The 20,848-nt window shown below is 37.8% G+C and overlaps 2 protein-coding genes across 4 annotated transcripts in view; one reads left to right on the top strand and one right to left on the bottom strand.

The window, feature by feature from the left end:
* KDM1A (lysine demethylase 1A) overlaps positions 1-20,848 on the top strand; it is a 52,439-nt gene that overhangs the window by 17,441 nt on the left and 14,150 nt on the right. Inside the window, exons 3-9 of one of the 2 annotated variants that reach the window (XM_087820167.1) lie at positions 622-681; positions 5,607-5,740; positions 8,278-8,356; positions 8,987-9,079; positions 10,002-10,108; positions 12,026-12,107; positions 12,808-12,902. In XM_087820167.1, the coding sequence (XP_087676293.1) occupies positions 622-681; positions 5,607-5,740; positions 8,278-8,356; positions 8,987-9,079; positions 10,002-10,108; positions 12,026-12,107; positions 12,808-12,902 (650 nt within the window). The remainder of the gene's footprint in view (positions 1-621; positions 682-5,606; positions 5,741-8,277; positions 8,357-8,986; positions 9,080-10,001; positions 10,109-12,025; positions 12,108-12,807; positions 12,903-20,848) is intronic. The other variant, XM_087820168.1, reaches the window with a different exon arrangement.
* Positions 9,574-20,848, bottom strand: part of LUZP1 (leucine zipper protein 1) — a 90,956-nt gene continuing 79,681 nt past the window's right edge. The window contains exons 5-6 of one of the 2 annotated variants that reach the window (XR_001603318.2): positions 10,685-10,827; positions 9,574-10,533 (exon numbers count right to left, since the gene is read on the bottom strand). The gene's annotated coding sequence lies outside the window, so the exon portion shown is untranslated. Of the gene's footprint in view, positions 10,534-10,684; positions 10,828-13,222; positions 20,680-20,848 lie in introns of those variants that run through there. The other variant, XR_001603317.2, reaches the window with a different exon arrangement.

Here is a 20,848-nt window from a genome sequence, read left to right as displayed (position 1 = left end):
TTTACTAAGGAAGCACTGGCATATTCAGATCTAGCATAGTCTGGTGTGTATAGTAAAACTTTTTTAGAATTGAATTATTTTGTTACATACCCTGCTTTGAAGTCAAAGGGAGAATTTTTCATTAAAATTATAAGTCTTTTACTTGTCATATATATATATATATATATATATATATATATATATATATATATATTTTAGATAGAAAAGTAAAGGTAAAGAGATATTGAGCGGATGCTGATTTGCTGCAACCTCAGATCTCAGGGCCCATGTCACACCCATTCTCAGTCTAGCAACTAGTAAAAGACATTGGGAATCCCCTTTTCCCCCTATCCAACCTTGACTATGAAATAAGACTGACAGCAAGGATTTAGCAATTAGAAATACTATGTACTTTGTTTTGGTACCTTTCAACAAAAATCAGTGTGTAAAGTTGAAATTTCCTGACCAGAATTTTGAAGACTATGATGTGATTCCCTGGGCCTTGATTCCAAAGGAGCTCTCTGAATATGGGTTTACTAGTTGGTGGTGAATTTGATAGTCACCAACTATTAGGCCTTTATGTCCAGATATTATCTCAATTTATGGAGTAAGGTCCCTGAGTTCTCCTCTTTCCTTCCACAGGGCAAGCAGGAGGACTTCAAGACGACAGTTCTGGAGGGTATGGAGACGGCCAAGCATCAGGTGAGGGTGGCATTAGATGCTTGCCACTTAGTAGCAAGAGCCGCCAAGTCAGGGATTGATGCTTGCGAGTGTTTTTGGCTGTGGTATCCACATTTTAGCCAGAAGCGCAGGGGACATTTAACCCACAGGACAGAGTAGTGTTAGAGAGAGTAGCCAGAACAAAGGCAAGCAAAACCTTTTGAAGTCCTCAGGCCGTTCTCAGCCCTCTGCTCTTATTGTTTTTAAGGAGATGGCGGCTACTTTTCTCCCCAACAGCTTTTATAGATAGACTTAGGAATTGTGGGACCTTTAAAAAGAAATATAGCTGTATACACACAGAGGAGAATTCATAGGCTGAAAGTCTTAAAAAAAAAAAAAGGACAGAACGGCATTCTAGGACTAGGCAAGAATTATTCAGGCAAGTGACTCTTTTTAGAAATAGAGTTGGGTAAATTTTTTTCAACTAGCATTACATAGTTAATTATTTTGCAGTTTAAACATTTTATTTCTCACATGAAAAAAAAATTATTTAAAAAAAGTCTCGAAATGCTCTATATTTCCAGACCAAACTGAGATTTTTACTTCTAGGAAAAAGTAAAAGGTTAAATTATTTCTAGGGCCCATTTGGTACAGTTCAGGTTTGGTCCAGGAATCCAAAGTAGTATGTCTGGGTTTCATCCTTTGCCTCTTCAAAAAGGTTTTTGTGTTCCAGTGTCAAGGCTGCTTTTACGTTTTGATAGAATTGGATAGGCATTACTTTATTTTTGTAGTTTGTCACTTTTCAGTTGTTACGTCTACTTTAAAATTAATTTTCTATTGTAGTTTGTGTACAGCAGGTCCAGGGAGGGAGTATTTGTATTTTACTCTTGGAGCAAAGATAATTCAGTGTTAATACAGAAATTAGAATTTAGGGGTTCCAGAATGTTAGAAACAGACTTCTTTAAATGCTAGCCCAAGGATTGGCAGTTGATAACCAGTACACGGTTATCTGAGAAGAGTTAAAATCCTCATTCAGAGTCTAACCTTCAAGAATGTTTTTCTTCAAAGGGTGCACAATTGGATCTTCCGTGGAATTGTTGAGAGTCAGGGATAGCCTTTAGAGCTTTGATCTTAAAGAAATATATTGAGTTTTCTTGTTGCCTTTTGTTTTTATGGGAATAAATTTATTCTTTTGCTGAAATAAACAATACATTGCATTGCTGAAAGTAAAAGCAAACTTTCATATAAAACGGTGGTGTTACAGACTTAATGTTAGTAGAACATGAGTTTTAAGTGTTTCCAGGAATGGTGGTGACTATTCTGAACCCTTCAAGATCTCCCTTCAGGTCCTTGTCATGTTCAGAAGCATGTGTTTGTACGATGATCTATCAGCATCAGAAACGTACTTATAAGTGATCAACATTCTTAAGGCCAATTACCCTCATGAGTGTCTTAGGACCAGGATCATATCTTGACTTTTTAAAATCCAAATCAAGTTGGTGTATATATCCTGAATCTTAAAAGTTAGAAGGGAACTTGAGGTCATCTTGTCTAGCTCCCCAGACAAACAGATAGTGTTATATCACCCCTGTTTTATGGATTAGGACCTGAAACAAAGTTAAATGACTTAACTAGGGATACACCAGCAGTGGGGGGAGTGAGAACCCAGAGGTGTTGTTCCTTAAGCATAGATTTTTCATTACACACTCCCTCATAGGATCATTTAAAGTGTGCATTTGCCCTATAAGTAAAACGCCTAAAGCATAAGAAATCTCATGATCCTCCTCTTTTTTTCTTTTCTCTCCTTTCCCTCATTCTTAATTCTGAACCCTTCAAGATCTCCCTTCAGGTCCTTGTCATGTTCAGAAGCATGGTGCATCTATAGTTTACTGATTTTACGTAGTCAATATGTAGATCCTGTCAGGCTTTTGTTTTCAATCTTCAGCTAGAAACCTAGTTATCGTTAATTTATGTACTTTATGGGGGCTAAAGGCAAGTAACTCTCCTGGAGGCCTTCTTTCTTCTCTTGAATTTTTATATCTGTTTCCTTACTCTTAAGATGCTGCCATTGTCATATCAGAATCTGGGTGGGCGGATGAATCTGTGGAATAAGAGACCTATATCTTTACCTCTCCTCCTCCCCTTTTCTGCCTCTATAATTGGTTTATCCAGAAAGGTCTAAATTATTCCCTTAAATAATTTAACTACTTTTGCTATGTTTTCAGAGAAAGTGTTGAGCCATTCAGACCATTAGAAAGGGTAGTTGTGCTTTTAGCATGACTGCATTTTGAAAGGCAACGTTAGATTTTCCTGTGTACAGTGGTGAGAAAGTAACTGAACAGAGGGCAAGATTGGCAAGTACACAACCTTGGGGCTTTTTAAAAATGTAGATAGCATCTTTGAAACAGTCTCAATTTCCAGAATACCAGATTCTGATAAGCACACAATCCAGCTCCAAGTGTAAATTATTTCTGAATTATCTGCACTACTGACAATTGCCTTTTAACAAGGATGTTAATGTCAGTTGTTCTTTAAGGTTTTTCCCTTTAAAGGAGACACTTATGAGTTAGATTATCCAGGGTGGTCTGTTAAAAAGGATGTTTTCATTTAGGTTCTAAACAGTTTGGTTTCCAAATTAATTTTTGTTTCTTTGAAAAAAGGTTAGAGTTTTATCTTGCAGGGTTTTCACCTTGATTTTAATAGTGGCCTTTCCCTCCTTGAAATAATAGTATTTATTCCTAAAAACCAAAAGGAAGGAAATAATTACCGAGGTGTTTTTTTTAAAGACCATTTTAGAAAACTGATAAAGTATTTAAGAAGAACTAGGTTTTTTTAGATGTTGTGTAGAAGATCAAGTGGAGAAGACTATTCCACAGATACACTAATGTCACAACTTTTGGCTTCTTTAAATTCCTTTTGTTAAACTTCTCATGTTTGATTTAAAGATACTATAGAACTGCCATATGACTTATAGGTATAAATAAAATTTCTTAATTGTTACATATTCTCATGATTCCCAGAGTTAGCCGGCTATATATATTAGAGTGATTTTTTATGATAACACTTGGAATGAGGAGCCAAATGTAATATAACATTTAGTGGGGGTTTTCCTGCATGGTTTTCCTGTCATTGACAGTAGTATTTTGCAGTAGGATTGATGTTCAGTGACCATCAGCTAAACACATAGAAAATAATAGCTACTATTAGAAAAGTACCCCTATTTTTGAGAGTGAGAAAAGTGGAGTTTATAGAGTATTGCTTTTCATGTTAATAGTGTACACTCAGGAAATAAACCAAGAAGTAACCTATTAAGAGATATTTGGTCCAAATACTCAGGATTATTAATATTGTTATGTAGATAATGCTCCTTATAATGTAACATGTTTTTGGTCTTGGTTTTGTTTGTTTAGTTTGTTTATTTGATTTGATGGTAGGGAGACATGAAAGCTGTAGTTTTAGAAAATTTCACATTACTGAAATAACCCATATCCCCTGATAGTCAGCATTTCTTCTTTTCTTTCCTTAATATCATGTTCCATCCTCAGACTGGCTCTTACTGATTACTTTTTTCATTAGGAATAATTAATTATCCTGACGGGCTTTAATTTTAGGTTGGGATTCATTAAATGTGAGTATTGTTTTGATTTCGTGACTTGAACACAGTGTCGTCCCCTTATTATCTGTTGTGGATAGATAGGTAACTCCCTGTCTCCAAGAGCAGTGTTTCTTAATGTGCAGCCCATCTTAGCATTAGGCATTTTTGCTTGACCTCTTGTTAACCATTATTTTTTCCAGGTAGAGTAGTGTTTGAATGTCTTCGCGGAAACCACCTCAGTAGCTTAGCTCTAATTTTCTGAATTGCGACTTTACCTGCTGTGTCTTTTTACTCTCCTAAATTTACTAATACCTTTTCCTTTAATTTTGCTTCCATTACCAGTGCTTCCAACTTCTTGTCTTAAATGCCTTAAAATAGTTGAATATGGAAATCTGGTGCCTATTTAGTTGTTTATATATAATTATTTCAATGGTATTGAATTTTGACACTTTAAATTGTGTCTTGATATTTCATAAGCTGGTGGTTAAGTATATTTTTATAAAGTGATCTTAGAAATGCAGGTAAAATATATGCAAATATATTCTAAGGACATCTTATAAAGATGTACTCAACTACCAGCATATGAAAACATCAACTTAATACCCAATTTAAAGAGTTTCAAAATAACATATATTTTACTTGTATAATGTAAGAGATGTACTACATGTATATGTACTATGTATACTACATGTGTATGTACTATATAGTATATGCAATAACATTTTTTACTTGCAAGATGTAGAAAAGGTAAAAATTCCTTGCTTTTTTCTGTCTCCTCATCATAGTCTGCTTAACTTCTCTCTCTGCTTGCCAGCCTTGAGTTATGGGAGCTAATGGATGTTTGCAGCTATGAGATCATGTATTTCATACTGTTTGTTATTAAACCTCAGAGTCCTCTTCATGTTCCTTGTTCTAATCCTCAGAGAGGGCAGGTGATTGATTGTGTTTTCCACTCTGTAGCCCCTTTTTTTCTGCTAGTGTATTTTCCTTCATTCTGGTTCTTTAGTTTTAAATTTTATTGTACACTATCAGTAATACTAATTTTAATTAGCATATTCTCCAACATTATCAAATTATTTTGTCACCGAAAAAATATTCCAATTTCTTGTTATGTTTTAGAAGGTGTATTGTTTCACTCAGTAAACTGGAATATTGGAATGTTAAGCTCAAGAAAGTGACTAAATTCTAAGGATGTTTTAGTTTTTGAGCAAATTGATTTTTTTTTTTTTTTAAAAAAGGTGAGATCAGGCTGTGAATGAGGCAAAGCTTTACAGAGGTTCTTCAGGTCCAAAAGGAGTTCGAGGCATAATCATCACCCCCAATTCTGATTTCACTTGCACCTTTCTCAGACGTCCTTTGCTTTCTCTGCTAGGTGTGGAGGGTGCAGCGTTCCAGAGCAGACTCCCTCATGACCGGATGACTTCTCAAGAAGCAGCTTGTTTTCCAGATATCATCAGTGGACCACAGCAGACCCAGAAGGTCTTTCTATTTATCAGAAACCGCACAGTAAGTTTTTTCCATTACATTATAAAAAGTGCATGTTACTTTTATAGAGTCTGGAGAAACGAGGTTGCCATTGTTAAAAATTAGTTGTTGCTTTTCCCCCTTCGGGTATTTTTTAAAAATGTACAGGTAATTCTTGTTTTTACAAAATTGAGATCCTACTTGCTCTCATTCTTCAGATCCTTTTCATTCCTCATAGCCTCATATACACAACAAGAATCTTTACACTTTTTAAAACTATACTTTTAAAATAATCACTTTGTCTTTCTCAGGATAAGAGAAATCGTTATTCTGTTCAACTCCTTTGGTTCAACCTCCTCCTCTGGCTAAATATAATCAATTTTTAATGTTTACATAATATTTTGTCTGACAGTCAAGTTGTAATTTAGCTGTTGGACGTTTCACTGTTCATTTTTGCCAGGTTATAACTGAGCTCTGCACAGCTTTTACGCATCCTTGACTCTGTCTCTGTTTATTATTTCCTTATGGGAGAGTTCTAAAAGGAAAACTACCTTGTTAAAAAGTATGAACACTCCTTAAGTTTTGATTCACGTTGCCAGATTGCTTCCCCAAAAGACTGAACCAGGTGACTCCCCCATTGCCCTGTCCCTGTTTTGTTATGAAAATGATGATAATCTGTGCTACTATAATAGACCAAGACTATTTCATTTATTTTCCATTTTTTGGATTACTTAGGATTACTTAAACTGACTGCTTTTTCATATTTAATTGTTATTCGTATTTCTCCTATGAATTTTTCTTCTATGTCCTTTATTCATCAGAAATTCTTTAACCATAGAGTAGAGGAGGGCAAGGTACTAATCAGAACATATTCATTATACTCTAGGGTGATAAAAAGCAAATTTACATTGTAATTTTAACTATTTTGAATTTAGCTCTGAGATATCATTTTAGCACACCTGCTTTTTACCCACCACTTCTTTATTGTGACTGTTGGATTACAAAATCACTGCTAAATTTGGATTGTTTAGCTAGAGTGATTGGTAGATTATACTGGATTTTTGTAGTCTGGAATAAAGGTTCTCTTTTGTGAAGAAGAAACAGGTTGATTTTTTAAAAGTGAATAGAAATTATTAATGTGTATTTCTGAGGTTAATTTGTGTTGTAATTGAATCCACATCTGGCCCTGGCCAATGTAGCTCAGTGGTTAGAACCTCGGACCAAAGGGTCGCGGGCTTGATTCCTGTTCAAGGGCACATACCTGGGTTTCAGGTTCTCCCTGCCCCTGGCGCATGCAGGAGGCAACCAGTTGATATGTCTCTCACATCGATGTTTCTCTCCCTCCCTCCCTTCCAGAATCCATACCTGTGTGTGGCATATCAACATTTGATCTAAGTGGATCTTTTTAGACAATATTGTCTCTTTTTTGTTTATTCTGAGGGGAGTGTTCACTTATAACCTGAGCTTTATTTTATAGAATAGAAGGAGGAAGAGGCTTATATGGGGGGGGAGGGGGAGTGATGAGGAGCTTGGGCCCATAGTGTACTTGAGGAATTCCTTTTTCCCTTGACAGTGGCCACAGAGAAAAGTAGAGATGCTATTAATTTGGTTATATTTCTTACTTAGATTTAATTTACATATGACCAAATTTCCCCTTCTTTGAACCTTGTCTATGGAGCAGTCTTTGTTAAGTTTTAGCTAAGATTAAATATGGTAGTATGCAGTTGGTCTTACATTTTGAAGATAATATATTCAATGTGAAGAGAATTTATGTTAGAGCCCAATGATTGTACCACGGTATTTTTCATTTCTCATCTTACTGCTTTTTCAGCAGCATTCAAAATAATTGGCCTCTTCTTTTTTCTTAAACACACTACTCCCTGCTTCAGTGGCTGTCTTGGACTGCTTTATAGGCTTATCCTTGAACAGTAGGCCATTATGTGAACTGGTTGGAGTTCATTAAGGCTCCTTAATGTCTCCCGTCAGGACTCCTCTTCTACACTTTTGGCTTCAGTTATCACCCATAAGCAAATTGCTCTAGACCTTGACTCTCCTATGAGTCCCAGCTATATATCTGGATTCTGGTCTGATATCTTCTCCTGATTGTCTTGAAACTAAATTCATTATCTCTTCTTTCAGTGATCCTCATTCAGTGAATGGCACACTGACTTACTTAGTTGTACAAGCCACAAACTGAGGAGTTTTCCCTGGCATCTCTTTTCCCTCAACCTCTGCATAGCTAATTGATCATTTGATTTTGTAGGTTTTGCCTACTCAGCAGCTCTTGTTTTGTGTAATCCAGGTTTAAATCCTAGTTGCTCCCTGCCAGCTGTATGAGCTTGGCAAGTTACTAGTGTGTTTTTTTTCTTTTTTAGGTTAAATATCTCCCAGCTTCTTCAATAATTCGCTCATTTGACATAGTTTTATGTTTCACTAGTTTCTTTGTCAGGAATATAACCCTCATTGTTTTAGTATAAGAAAGCCTGTATTTGGGGCCTTGGAGTTAAAAGGATATTTTAAAGTGGTCAAATGGTATATGTCTAATTGTGTACAATACAATTTCTATCATTTAAATACAGTTGCAGTTGTGGTTGGATAATCCAAAGATTCAGCTGACTTTTGAGGCTACTCTCCAACAATTAGAAGCACCTTACAACAGTAAGTAATGTGTTCAGTAGGACTGGTTTTGGGCTGGATTATGAAAATTGACATTTCCTTCCAGGAGCCTCATGGTTCCTTGATAACGAATTTTGTTTTTCATATTTTCATTATTTCACCTTGTGCAAAAATGAGCCTTATAGAAAAGCTATTTTGTATGTTTGTAATTGTTTTCCTGGTTTTTAAATTGAAATGACAGATGAGTGAGTTCAAGAGATTGCTAATAATTTCCCCAGACCTATGTTCCAGCTCTACTCCATGGAGTACTTTGTTGGCGTTCAGTTGACTAGCTGTCTGACTTTCTCATTTCCCACTTGCCAGCAACAAAATCTTGTAAAGTTTTTGCCAGAGTAATTGAGCATAATACTACATTTTAAAGGGTTGGTTTTAACTTTTATTTCATTATAATGGAATGTCATTCTTAAAAATTCTTAATTATGTGATATGCACTTTGTACTACTTCATAGACTAATACTTCTAAGAATCACCTTTCTAGAGGAGTCACAGGACCTGAAGATTATGGAAAATATGTATAGAGTGACTTCATGATGGAACAGTAGAAGAGTTAAAGAGCTTTTTGTTTAAACTGCTAAAAATATAAGCATGTTTCTAAATTCGTTTATTCTGTAGGTGACACTGTGCTTGTCCACCGAGTTCACAGTTACTTGGAGCGCCATGGTCTCATCAACTTCGGCATCTATAAGAGGATAAAGCCCCTCCCAAGTAAGGGCCTGGCCGGTGCAGTCCTGATTTTGGTGTTGTTCTAGGGCTCAATTTTATTTTCAGGAGGATTTGAGCATTTTATTTTGATTTCTAAATCTATATTTGGAGTCAGAAGATCCCCAAAGTTCATCTTATAAGTCAAAATTAAAATATCTTTATAAATGCATTCCCTATAATTTCTGGTTTGATAGGTACTTTAGTAAAGGTACCGGACTTCCAGTTTAAGAAGAATCAATTAAGATATAAAATTTGTTAAAAATGAGAGAAGTGAGTTATGCAAGCAGGAGGTTTGAGGTTTTCTCTCATTGACTTTTTTTTTTTTACTGCTAAAGGTTGCATTTTTATTTTTTACATACTGTTTACTCCTTTCATGGTCCCTGGATAATGTCTGCCAGGAATCCAGGAGATAGGGGTATTTTGAGAAATAGTACATTTATTTATTTATTTATTTATTTATTTATTTATTTATTTATTTTAAAATACATTTGTTTTTGATCCTTTAATAATTCTTCCAAAAGGGATACTGAAGACTGTAGAAGTGGAGCTTACAGGAAATAGCTTTATGGATAAATAGGGTGTCTGGTCAAACTGTCCTAGTATAATTGTGAGGTAATGAAGCAGGTTATTTATAGTAAGTCAACCAAGAATCACAGATACTGGAACACATGACTGAAAAAATGAGAGAGTAAATCCCAGCATAAAGGATTTCATTTGTAAATTTTCAGCATTGAATTAAAGTTCGTAAGTTTTATATATTTGCTAATTCGTTTTTAAATATTTTCCATAGTTTGAAAATAACTGTCTGAATTGTTTACTTTGTAAGACATCATGACACATTAAAAGGTTTTTATGATAAAATACTGTAGGTACAAACCCAAACCTACATTGAAATATTCTAATTTTTGTTCGTTTTTGCTTTTAGCTAAAAAGACAGGAAAGGTAATTATTATAGGCTCTGGAGTCTCGGGCTTGGCAGCAGCTCGTCAATTACAAAGTTTCGGAATGGATGTCACACTTCTGGAAGCTAGGGTAAGAATTTTATTTCAGGTTAGAAGCCTGGCCTAAAGGAACATAAGGAAGTTATCTGTTGCAAATTAAGAAATCATAACTTGAACTAAACCAAATTGGTTTGTATTGATACTTAAAGTATTTTGGATAGTGTTGTTTGTATTGAAGCATTTTTGACAGTAAAGCTTTGAAAAGTGCTCAGTGAGGATTTAGAGTTTGTAAATGATCTGCAGCATATCCTTTCGATGGATATTTTCAGGTCATGGGCCTTCACGAGCATATCCTTTGCAGAGGAGGCAGCATTCTCAGTAGTGGGACGGAGTGAACTGTATTCTCTGTTTGATAGTCGAGGAAAAGGAGCTGCTCAGGCAGCAGCCATCTTTTAGGGCCTGATGACACCAAGATACTAATTCCTTTCTCGTTAGCCCTAGGGAGAAAGATGGAAACTAAAGGAGGAAAGGGGTGATGGTGTAGATGGAAAAGAAACATCAGGTTAGGGTACTGCTATCAAATTACTTTCATTAGTAAATTCTGAGTTATCTTCCAGTGGTTTAAAGGCCTCCCTGGACTCCCACTATTTAAAAAAACCCTACTCACCCTGGCCCGATGGCTCTTGGTTGGAGTGTTGTCCTGTACACCAAAAGGTGGTGGGTTTGATCCCCAGTCGGGGCACACGTGGGAGGCAACTGATCGATGTTTCTCTTCTCAATCAATCAACACTTCTCAGGGTAACCTAAAAACTTAAAATTTTATAAAAGCTTTCAAAATATTTCGTATAGTTCAATCTAAATTGCTTTTTATAAATTGCTAATTTTCAAGAATAGTCTTTTCAAATATGGGGAAATCAAAAGTAAGCAACTTTTTTTTTTAATATCTTTTTTTTTTTAATGTATCTTTATTGATTTCGGGGAGAGGAAGGGAGGAGAGAGAGAGATGGAAACATCAATGATGAGAGAGTCATTGATTAGCTGCCTCCTGTACACCCTGACTGAGGATGGAGCCCTCAACCTGGGCATGTGTCCTGACCGGGAATCGAACCACGAACTCCTGGATCCTAGGTGGATGCTCAGTCGCTGAGCCATGCCGACCCAGCAAAGTAAACAATTTCTGATACAGTCTTACTAAAAATATTTTATTCATTAATACAGAAAACAGTTTTGTGTCCTGTGTACTAAAAATACAGTAAAGAATGACGGGATCATTATGATTCCTACCCATGTGGAGTTTAATCCAGTGTATAGGATTTTGTTTTGCTTTGCTTGCTTGTAGTTTGTATGCTCGTATTACTTACCCATGATTGAAATATCTCTGCAGCTGAGTAAGGTTGTCCCATACTTGAAAATCCCTAATCAGCAGAGATAAACTTGGGCCTAGTTAGTAATGAGAGGTGGTGTTAACAGTTCGTGCTCATTAGACACTCTGTCCCTAGGCATGGGCCTGCTCTGCAGAACCATCTGTCAAAGAAATCATCTATCACATCATTCACAACTGACTTTGGGCACTGGAAGACAAGAGTTGAAACTCAGTAGTAGAAGGTGGCATTTAGTCTTGAAACTTTTGAATACATATTTTTCTATGTGTGTGACCTTTGTTTAGCCTTTCCATTAGTAATATTAGAGACAGCTGGATAGAGAGAGAATGGTACCTATGACTGAATATGTCTTCTGACTATCAAATTGTTTTTCTTACTTCACATCATAATTCTGTACTTTTTTATATGTGATTCATTGCCCACCTCCCTCAAGTAGTCTTCCACTTAAACTCCATTTGTTCTTTGTGCCCACTGTACTGTTTATTGAACTCCATGTAAACTCTAAACTATACCTTTCTCTTTTAATTATAAAAAGACAGAGGCCTGGAATGGTACCATGCCATGGTCTTATGGTTAAAATGGTAAAAAAGAATTGATAATTTTAGCCATTTAATTTCTGAAAACAGGATCGTGTAGGTGGACGAGTGGCCACATTTCGCAAAGGAAACTATGTAGCTGATCTTGGAGCCATGGTAGTAACAGGTCTTGGTAAGTGGTTTTGTGCTGTAATACACATGTGAGATTCATAAGGTTGTTTAAGTTTATATTTTAAAGCCATAGGTGCAATTTTAAAATATATTGGCTTAGGATACTATTCTTAGTGTTAGGGAGAGGTAAATTGACAAATAGTCTTCCTGAAAGGATATATCAATATGTGCATTGATATATCCTTTTAAAATTTACATTGTACAGACATTTGGATCTAGCAGATCCAATTCTGGGAAATGATCCTAAGAAAGTAGACAAGTGGTCCATGTTATGTTTGGAGCATTTTTAATGTGGCATAGCAGAACTTTAGAAACCAGGACTAGAAGATGAAATTGTTACACAATGAGAACTATACGGCCACTAAAAATTATGTCACTCCATATTAACATGAAAGGGTGTCCACAGCTTATTGCTAAGTTGTAAAAAGATCACAAAACAAAACAACACGTGTGTTATCCCTTTTGTGTGTGTGCCTGTAACTTTATGCACATAAAATCCAGAAGAATCTAATAAAATGTTAACTGCAGGGTTATAGGTAATTTTTTGCTTCTTCATGGTTATCTTACTTGTTTTACTTTGGGCTTTTTTATATGTAATACACAAGCTTGGGGTGTTTTATATTTGAGTGAAAATGTTTTTGCTTTGGGGTTTTGTTCTTGTTCGTGGGTATGCTGAACTTAATCATCTGAGTTTTTCCTAGGAGGGAACCCCATGGCTGTCGTCAGCAAGCAAGTAAATATGGAACTGGCCAAGATCAAGCAAAAATGCCCACTTTATGAAGCCAATGGACAAGCTGTAAGTGGAGGGCAAGCGGAACTCTTCAGAATTTCTTTGGTTCGGTTTAAGCAATTTTGGGGGAAATGTGTGGGTAAATACACACTTGTATGCATGGGAACTGAGGGCAGAAATGAGGCGGGGTTTTCTGATTGTTCCTTAACTGAGCCGTGTAGGAAGGGATTATTATTGTGTGCACTCTAAAACGTACCCCTGTTTGTCTTTAGAGTTTCCATGAAGGCTAGCTAGACAGTTCATCTTTTTACTTAGCTGTGGCCACCTACTCCCAGACACCTGTGAAACTGACCCCTTTTCTTCCCTTTATATTGTGCCTCCCATCCTGCGCTTTAGCTCCGCGTGCTCTTTATGGCTTCAGTTTTGTGTTTGTAGGCTCAAGTTTTTAATGGGCTAAGAGCCAAATGGTGGAACTTAGCCGATGCTTATGGTAGGTATGTGCTGGCCCTGGCGCATAGGAGCTGCCTTCACTTGGGATGGCAGTAGCGTGGAAGTTGTGTTCAGTGCGGAGAGTGATAGTAGTTTAACAACTATGGGATAGGCTTAGGCTGTGCAAGTCAATCCTGATGTTTAGGAGTGAGTGAAATTCAGAAGTTTGTATTCAGCAGAAGTTTTATCAGTTGCCCTATCTGGAATAAAGGTGTCTACAGTTCTGAGAAAGGGGAAGATTTGCTATGTATATGGCAGTTTGGCTATTGTTACTAAAAGTGTACGATCTCAACTTTAGGTCCCATGGGACATTCTAGCCTATTTCTGTATACGTACCTTTAGGCTTTATGGGGTTCATATCAGAGAACAGACTTTCAGGGAATGCCTGGGTTCCCTCTCCCCCATTCTGGATCCAAATTTCCTTCCAGAGCTTTTGGGGGGTACAGTGGGGTTGGGGCAGCCTTCTGGCAGAATTAACAGAATAGAAAGAGAGAGAAAGGGTGAAGGAGAGGCTAACTCAACAGTTTAGTAAACTTGTACTACTCTGAAAGTGTATATAAAGTATATAGAGTTGAACAAGGCATTTCCTGCTATGTGAGATGCCACAGTGTAGTGGGGCTTACACACAATTATTTCCCAGCTTTTGTTATGGAAATTTTCAAACATATACAAAAGTAGAAAGAGTGCTACAATGGACTTCCATTTTTCCATTCCAATCTTGTTTTATCTATCTGGCCCCCTTTTTGTCTGGAGTATTTTAAAGCCTATCACAGTCAAGTATTTATTGAACATTTGTCAAAATCTAGGCCCTGTTCTAAGTATTGAAGATGCATTCTCTGCCCTCAAGGGGCTTAAAATCTAGTGAATCCAGGTATCTTATGAATTTAGGAGCGTCAGCAATAATAGCTGTCATTAAAATCAAAGTGATTTCCCTCCTAAGCATATTACTCACACATATTCCAGTAACACAAAGACAAGGCAGATTTGCCAAGGGCTAGGTAGAAGAATAAAGTGCTACTGAAGAGCCAAGGGAGAGAGTCTTTGTAGGTGGGAGAGATTTAGAGGGAAGGAGAGCATTTGTGAAGTTGGCTTAGGACTTTAACATGTGGTTGTGGAAGGAAAGGCATTGGAGGCCGAAGGAAATTTGTCTAAGACGAGTGGGGAACCTTTTTTCTGCCAAGGGCCTTTTGGATATTTATAACATCATTCAAGGGCCATACAAAATTATCAACTTAAAAATTAGCTATGAAAAAAGCTCCTAGGTTTATTGAATTTCAAGTCCCGCCTGCGGTTGCCTTCGCAGGGCCAGACCAAATGATTTCGAGGGCCATATATGGCCCTCAGGCTGGATGTTCCCCACCCCTGGTCTAAGAGAAGTCTCTGAAGGAGGGTAGGATTTTACTGGTGAGGGGCCAATTATATAAAGCCAAAGTTTAGGGTGGAAGCTGTGGCTTACTAGGCTGATTTGTCAGTTGGAACTTCACAAGGTCTTGAGTAAAGGAAGTAACATGGACAGATAGGTGTTTCTGGTAGACAGGCAGTGGTGTAGAGAATTGAATTGAGGAAGCAAGGCCTCTAAAGTGGATATTACATTAGTCCTCAAGAAATAATGGGATCCAAACCAAAGATTATCACTGGTTATTGAGATACTGCCTTTTTCTTTAGATTTTCCTGAATGTAGAGCACCTAACTTAATATTTAACAGTAAAAGGAAAGCTTTTTTTCCAGTAGAGCTATCCAGAGAAATTGTCTGCTTTCTTGGTATTAGATGAGCTTTAACATTTTTAAAAAATTTTGTTTCTAAATAGTATACCAGTATTCCCCTCAAGTGTGACCTATAACCAGCTGCCAGTCCATGAACTAACTAACTGTTGGTTACCACAAGGGTTGAGGTAAATAACTGGCTCCAGAATGTAAATAAACTGCATCATTAACCACTGTTAGTTCAGATGATGACCTTTTTTTGGTAGCAAGACTTTCTCATCGAAGGAAGCGGTGTGTTAACTTAGGTTCTGGCGTAAGCTCCTTCTCTCACCAGGATCAGCCCTTTGAGGAGAACTGTAGTAAACAGCTGTTAAGCAGGCATGTGGTTTTCAGCATTTTGTATGCTGGGGTATTTTCCCAAGTGAAATGTGTAGTCATTCAACTCTGGTCTTTATAGGGTTTTTCAAAGTTGTTATATTTCTGTTTGGTGCAGTAGCCAAGTAGTAAGGCGGATTCATTAAGCGTTCTCAAATTTGGGGGGGAAATTCTTTGCAGTGTTGAGTTCTACTTGCCTTAAGTGAGTTAAACATAAGAAGGTGTGTTAATGTTTCTGTATTTTACCGTTCCCAATAGTCTAGCTCATAGTATGAATGGATGACTGTTAACCAGAAGACTGGTTTTTGGTTTATAGGATAAGCGCTACGAGCTTATAGCCCCCTTAATTTATGCTTATAATTACAATTAGGGTTCATGGCTTTAGAAATCTAAGGAGTCAGTAGGGGAGTTGCTTCATTCTCCTATTTGCAAGGGAAGAATCTAAAGCTCAGACATGTGTTTGTCTAAGGTCATTATGTAAGTCAATAAGTTGTAGAGCCGGGATCCACTGCCTGGGGTTCCCGCTCAAATTCGCATACTTGTTCTGCTATGTCTGGCTGATATTTCAGGGAAGGTGGGGACGTGGGTAAGTGTGTGCAACTCTAATGGCCTATGTGACTGCATCAGCTGGGTCTCCTTTTCAAAGAGCTTTCTTTTAACAGTTACTCTAAGGAGGCAGCAAGGCCCACCTAGATGGACGTTCACCCAGCCATTGATTTTTCTTCTGTAAACTAACGAAGTGGGGTTGTGTTCCTCCATTATTTGTGGACAGCCTCAGAAAAAAGGGGGTGATTTAATGGTTCTGTTGTTAGAGTACCTAGAAATAAATTTTTATCCTCTGCAAGGCCAGCAGTTAACTCAAGAGTTTGAAATACCCCTTGTAATACTGTCTTAAGCACTTATCACATACTCAGCCACTTCGCTACTATAGGGGAAAATTACATAGCATGTGGTTTTCTTTTTGTTATCTTATTTTAATCACTGTCACAAGACTCCCTGAAAGAGTTCACTTTTCTGGTCTCTCTAGTCCTGCACTAACAGCTAGAATAGTGAGTTTTTATGTTTGTTTTTTTGACAGGGAAAGCTTATTTTATGGCTTTGGACACTAGAACAAGGGTTTCCCTATCTGGTTCTAACACAGGATATCCCCAGAAATAGAAGTGTCTTTTAGCAGCTGCCCTCAGATCGACTGATGATGGAGTTATACCCTGAGCTATACTTAAATCACCTTTAAGTGGATGGGGAGAAGGTTGGGAAATAGGGTAATATTTCAGGCATGTTTGGGGAGTCACCAGTTGAGGGGACTCAAAACATGGATTATTGGGGGAGATGGGAGAAATAACTGAATGTTTTCTGCATCTCCTGTACACCAGCCAGTAACTCGGGGGCTTTAGAGTCTAGTTTTGTTTTGGCTTCTTTTGAGTAATGAAAAGGTATCTTAATCAAATTCCTGCAGTGCTGTTGCATCCTGGATGGGACAGAGAGTTAGAGTTGTTACCAAGTGAGATCCAAAGGCTCAAACTACTTGGACAGACAGATACTGTACCGGTTTTCTTGACTGGCTCAACTGTTATGAGGAAGAAAGATAACACTAGAAAGGTAACGGGCACCGGTCTTTTACACAGACCGTTAGCTGGACACACTCAGCACCTGCCCTAAGGCAGCCAGTTTTCACTCGTGTTCATACAGAGTGGCGCTTAGGTTATTACACTTTTTGGCCTTTCCAGTTTTCATCTTCCTTTGTGGAAATGCTTTGGTATCTTTAAGGCATTCTTTCTCTTCCCTTTAAAATCATGACCTCCAATCCCTGCTTTTTATAAATGTGGAAATCTCCTGCCTTCCTTTAATGGTCCTAAAGTTGGAAAATAGGTATTTTCCCCTCAAATGTGGTTATAAGGCTGATGTTGCTTTTCCAAACTGTATTAACTCATTCATTTAACAGGGATTTACCGAGTGCCCACTTACAGTATCTAAAAAGCCCTGTGAGTTTAAAGGTGAGAGCCTCGTGCAGCCCCATCGACTTGTGGTGGGATATGCTTCTCGTTACCTTCCCCGTAGGAATAGTAGCTGTTCCTCGCTCTTGGGGAGCTGAAGTAGAGACTGTCCACATGTAAATTTCTTCCTCAAGGTTTTACCAAAGGAGTCAATCTGAATCTTTTGTTTTATCATAATTCTGGATGTGCATGGGGATGGGAGAGGTAGAGATCGACTGTGGCCTCTGTTGGCCAGATTTGGCCATTACAGTTTCTTTCAATGTGTTAATCTTTTTGCACATTTCTCTGGCTAAGTCTCAGAAATTTCTGCTGCAGTCAACTCCATTCTGCTCTGCTGCTTAAGAACTTATGTAGACTGGAATTGAGATAATGTTTTTGAAGACCTAAAGAGTTTGTGATGGTAGAATGCAACCAAAGATAGAACTAAGGAGAGTTGTCCTTTCTTTGAGATGATTTCTTGCAGGATCAGAGACCCTGTCTGGAAAGTTGCTTGGCTCTACCTAAATTTATTCTGCATGGGCTAGATGCATAGGCTGCCCCTCCCTCGGCCATGTTCAGGAATGTTCCATATAATCTACAGGACCAAAACAATCAGGATTGTACCCATTTAGAGCAGTGAGACTCACCAAATTTTCCTAGTGTTGAAGGAACAGTATCTGGAGCCTTTCATAGGGAAATAAATGGCTCTGAAAAGTCCTATCAAAGTCCGTTTCAAGTGATATATTTTTTGTTTAATTCTTTACTAAAAACTATATCAAAGGTCCTTTCTGAAAAAATGCTTGCTTCTTAGTTTGCTCTAACATGTTCTTGCTGTATCGTAATATAGAAATCCAGCTGCTAACATGGTGCCTGACCCTTTGTAATCATTCGCTGTGTTCTTTCTCAAGATGCAATTTAAGAACCTAGAATAGAATGGTCGGGTAAAACTGAAATTAGTGCATCTTGTATCTAGAGATTTCCAATATTTTGACTCCTTTCCGTAACTTTTGGAACTAAATGTCCAAGTGACCTGGAACAGGTGTTCAGTGGGTGCTTAAAGGTCATCATTTGCAAAAGTTTTTTCAGTGTTTGGGGATGTCAAGTAGTGCATATCTAACTAGATTCATTTTAGAAAGAAATTAAAAATTTAAATATATCAACAACACATTTTGGTTTTCGCCCAGTCAGTATTGATAAATGGACAAGTATTTTATTTACTAGTCTCCAAATATTCCTTTAATTTCAAAGTGGAATTTTAAAGTTAGTGGAAAAACATTCAGATTTCAAAGCTGTCCCTGGTCTCACTGGCAACATTCCCATAACTGTTTAGGCAGTTACTGGCTGGGGCCTGACTGCTGTTTCTTGTAGTCTCCTCAGTGGAGCCTCGAGTTAGATGGTGTACCGGAGATGCAGTCATGTCGTCCTGACGTCAGTCAGACATGGCAGTGACCTTTTGGTTTGGTTTTTGTTTGTTTGTGTTGTCCTGTTACTGTTCTGTGTTTCTTTTCTCTTTAAGTTCGCTTTTCCTCGCTGCTTTCCAGTGCCATCTCCCTTTACCACCGCCCTCCTCCCCACACTGCCTTTCTTTTGTCCATTTCTGTGCCTTGACTTTCCCATTTTGGTCTCTGTACAGTCTGTTCCTTATTTCCTGGTGGTTGCAGCTTCTGAGCTAACAGAATGCTTCTGTCGTGCTATGTGTTTAAAGCCTTGATTTTACTGCTGTCGTACAAAATGAAACTTGACGTGGCTGTTGGGCTGTTATTTACAGTTTATTTCTCTCTCTGCTGCACTGGTTAAAAGGACACTGTCAAGGTATTTTTTTCATAATTTTTCAAATCATTTTCCTCACTGTTTACAATAACCCATTAAAAGCTTGACACTTAAATCTTTCCCTTCCAAAGGTCTCCATCATACATTCACACCGGTTTGTTGTTGTAGATTTGCGCCTCTATGTTGGGCTGGTGCCATTTGAGTTTTTGTCATTGAAAGCGCATGTAAAAGTCAGGTTTTTTGTGGGGCTGGGGGGGAGGACTAAAGGGGAAACTGTAATGAATCAAGTGGGCTGCTCAGCAAACAGAGGGAAGAAACAAAAGGTCAAATTTGGTCCCTTTAACCTTGACAGTGTCCCTTTAAATATTTCTCTACCACACACCCTGGACCCCAGTTACTGAGCCTGAGTGCTGCGTATTTTTCAATATGAACTGCCCCATGTGACTGTCACCCCAGCTGCAAAGATTAAAGCTTGTCTGAAGCAAGCCATCCAGTCGACACTGGAAGAGCTTTAATCTGTACCGTTTGCACTCTGGTGTTTTGGCACATTCTGCCCTATTGTAGAGGCGTATGTGACCTGGTCCCTCTTGCTGCTATAGCATCCCCTTGCTAGACATTTTAGAAGCCACACAGAAATACCACCTTTTTCTACTCCAGAAAAAGCAGTCATGTACATTGCATCTATGACCTGTCAAGATTTCATAACTATAGATATCAGTTGAAAATGTAATTGTTTCCTTTTTAAAAGGTGCACCAAATTTAGATTTTCTGGAACCATCTTTTGTAGCATCGTTGCAGGAATTAAACCAAGCAAAATTTCAGCATTGCTTTGAACTGCTCTATATATATCATGACATTAATGAGGAAAAGTAACTGATGAGGAATTAAATGAAATTCTTGACAAGATGGTCTCTTTCATTAGCTCTGATAACCATTTATAATCAGAACAAGTAGGGATGTCACCAAGAGCTCCTTTCTTTGGCCATGGAGTTGAATAGGAGGTCAGATGTGTTTGATCCACCAAATCCTGATATATAAATGGCACCAAGTATCCAAAGCCTGATTCTCTACCTTATTTCTCATCATAAACCAGAAGATTCTCAGGGGTTCATATTTCTTAGGCTAATGAGGATTCTCTAATTCATAAAGATTTTCTTCGTGTGATCTTTTAGAACTTCATGCTTTAAAATACGCTTTTGATTGAATCACTTATGGTGTCTGTCATATTTATAGTTTCAAAGGACAGTTGCAGTCCTTTCCCCTTCCTTTTTTTGGTGCAGATTTTACTTCTTGCCGCATTCTTTTTGCCACCCCTTGGCTCATACAGAGTTACTTATGTGAAGAGGCAGAGGCTTGTGCTTCAAAGTCATCTGTTAAATTGGGAAGGGCAAAAACCAAGGAGTTTCAAACAAGAGGTAGAGTCTTACTGCGATGATCTTGTCCACAGTTATCTCTGATTGTAGATAATCACTTCTCCTCCACCTTAGTGTTTCTTAGAACTTTAATTTTTGTTGTTGCCAATTTTAGGTTGACTGTAAAGTGAAATTCATATTTTAAATATATCTTTTATTGATTTCAGAGAGAGGAAAAGAGAGGGAGAGAGAGAAAAACATCAATGATGAGAGAGTCATTGATCGGCTGCCTCCTGCACGCCCCCAACTGGGGATCGAGCCTGCAACCTGGGCATGTGCCCTGACCGGG

This window comes from Miniopterus natalensis, chromosome 9 (assembly GCF_054644295.1).
Source record: "Miniopterus natalensis isolate mMinNat1 chromosome 9, mMinNat1.hap1, whole genome shotgun sequence".
NCBI classification, from domain to species: domain Eukaryota; kingdom Metazoa; phylum Chordata; class Mammalia; order Chiroptera; family Miniopteridae; genus Miniopterus; species Miniopterus natalensis.
This window is presented reverse-complemented; position numbering and strand designations above follow the sequence as displayed.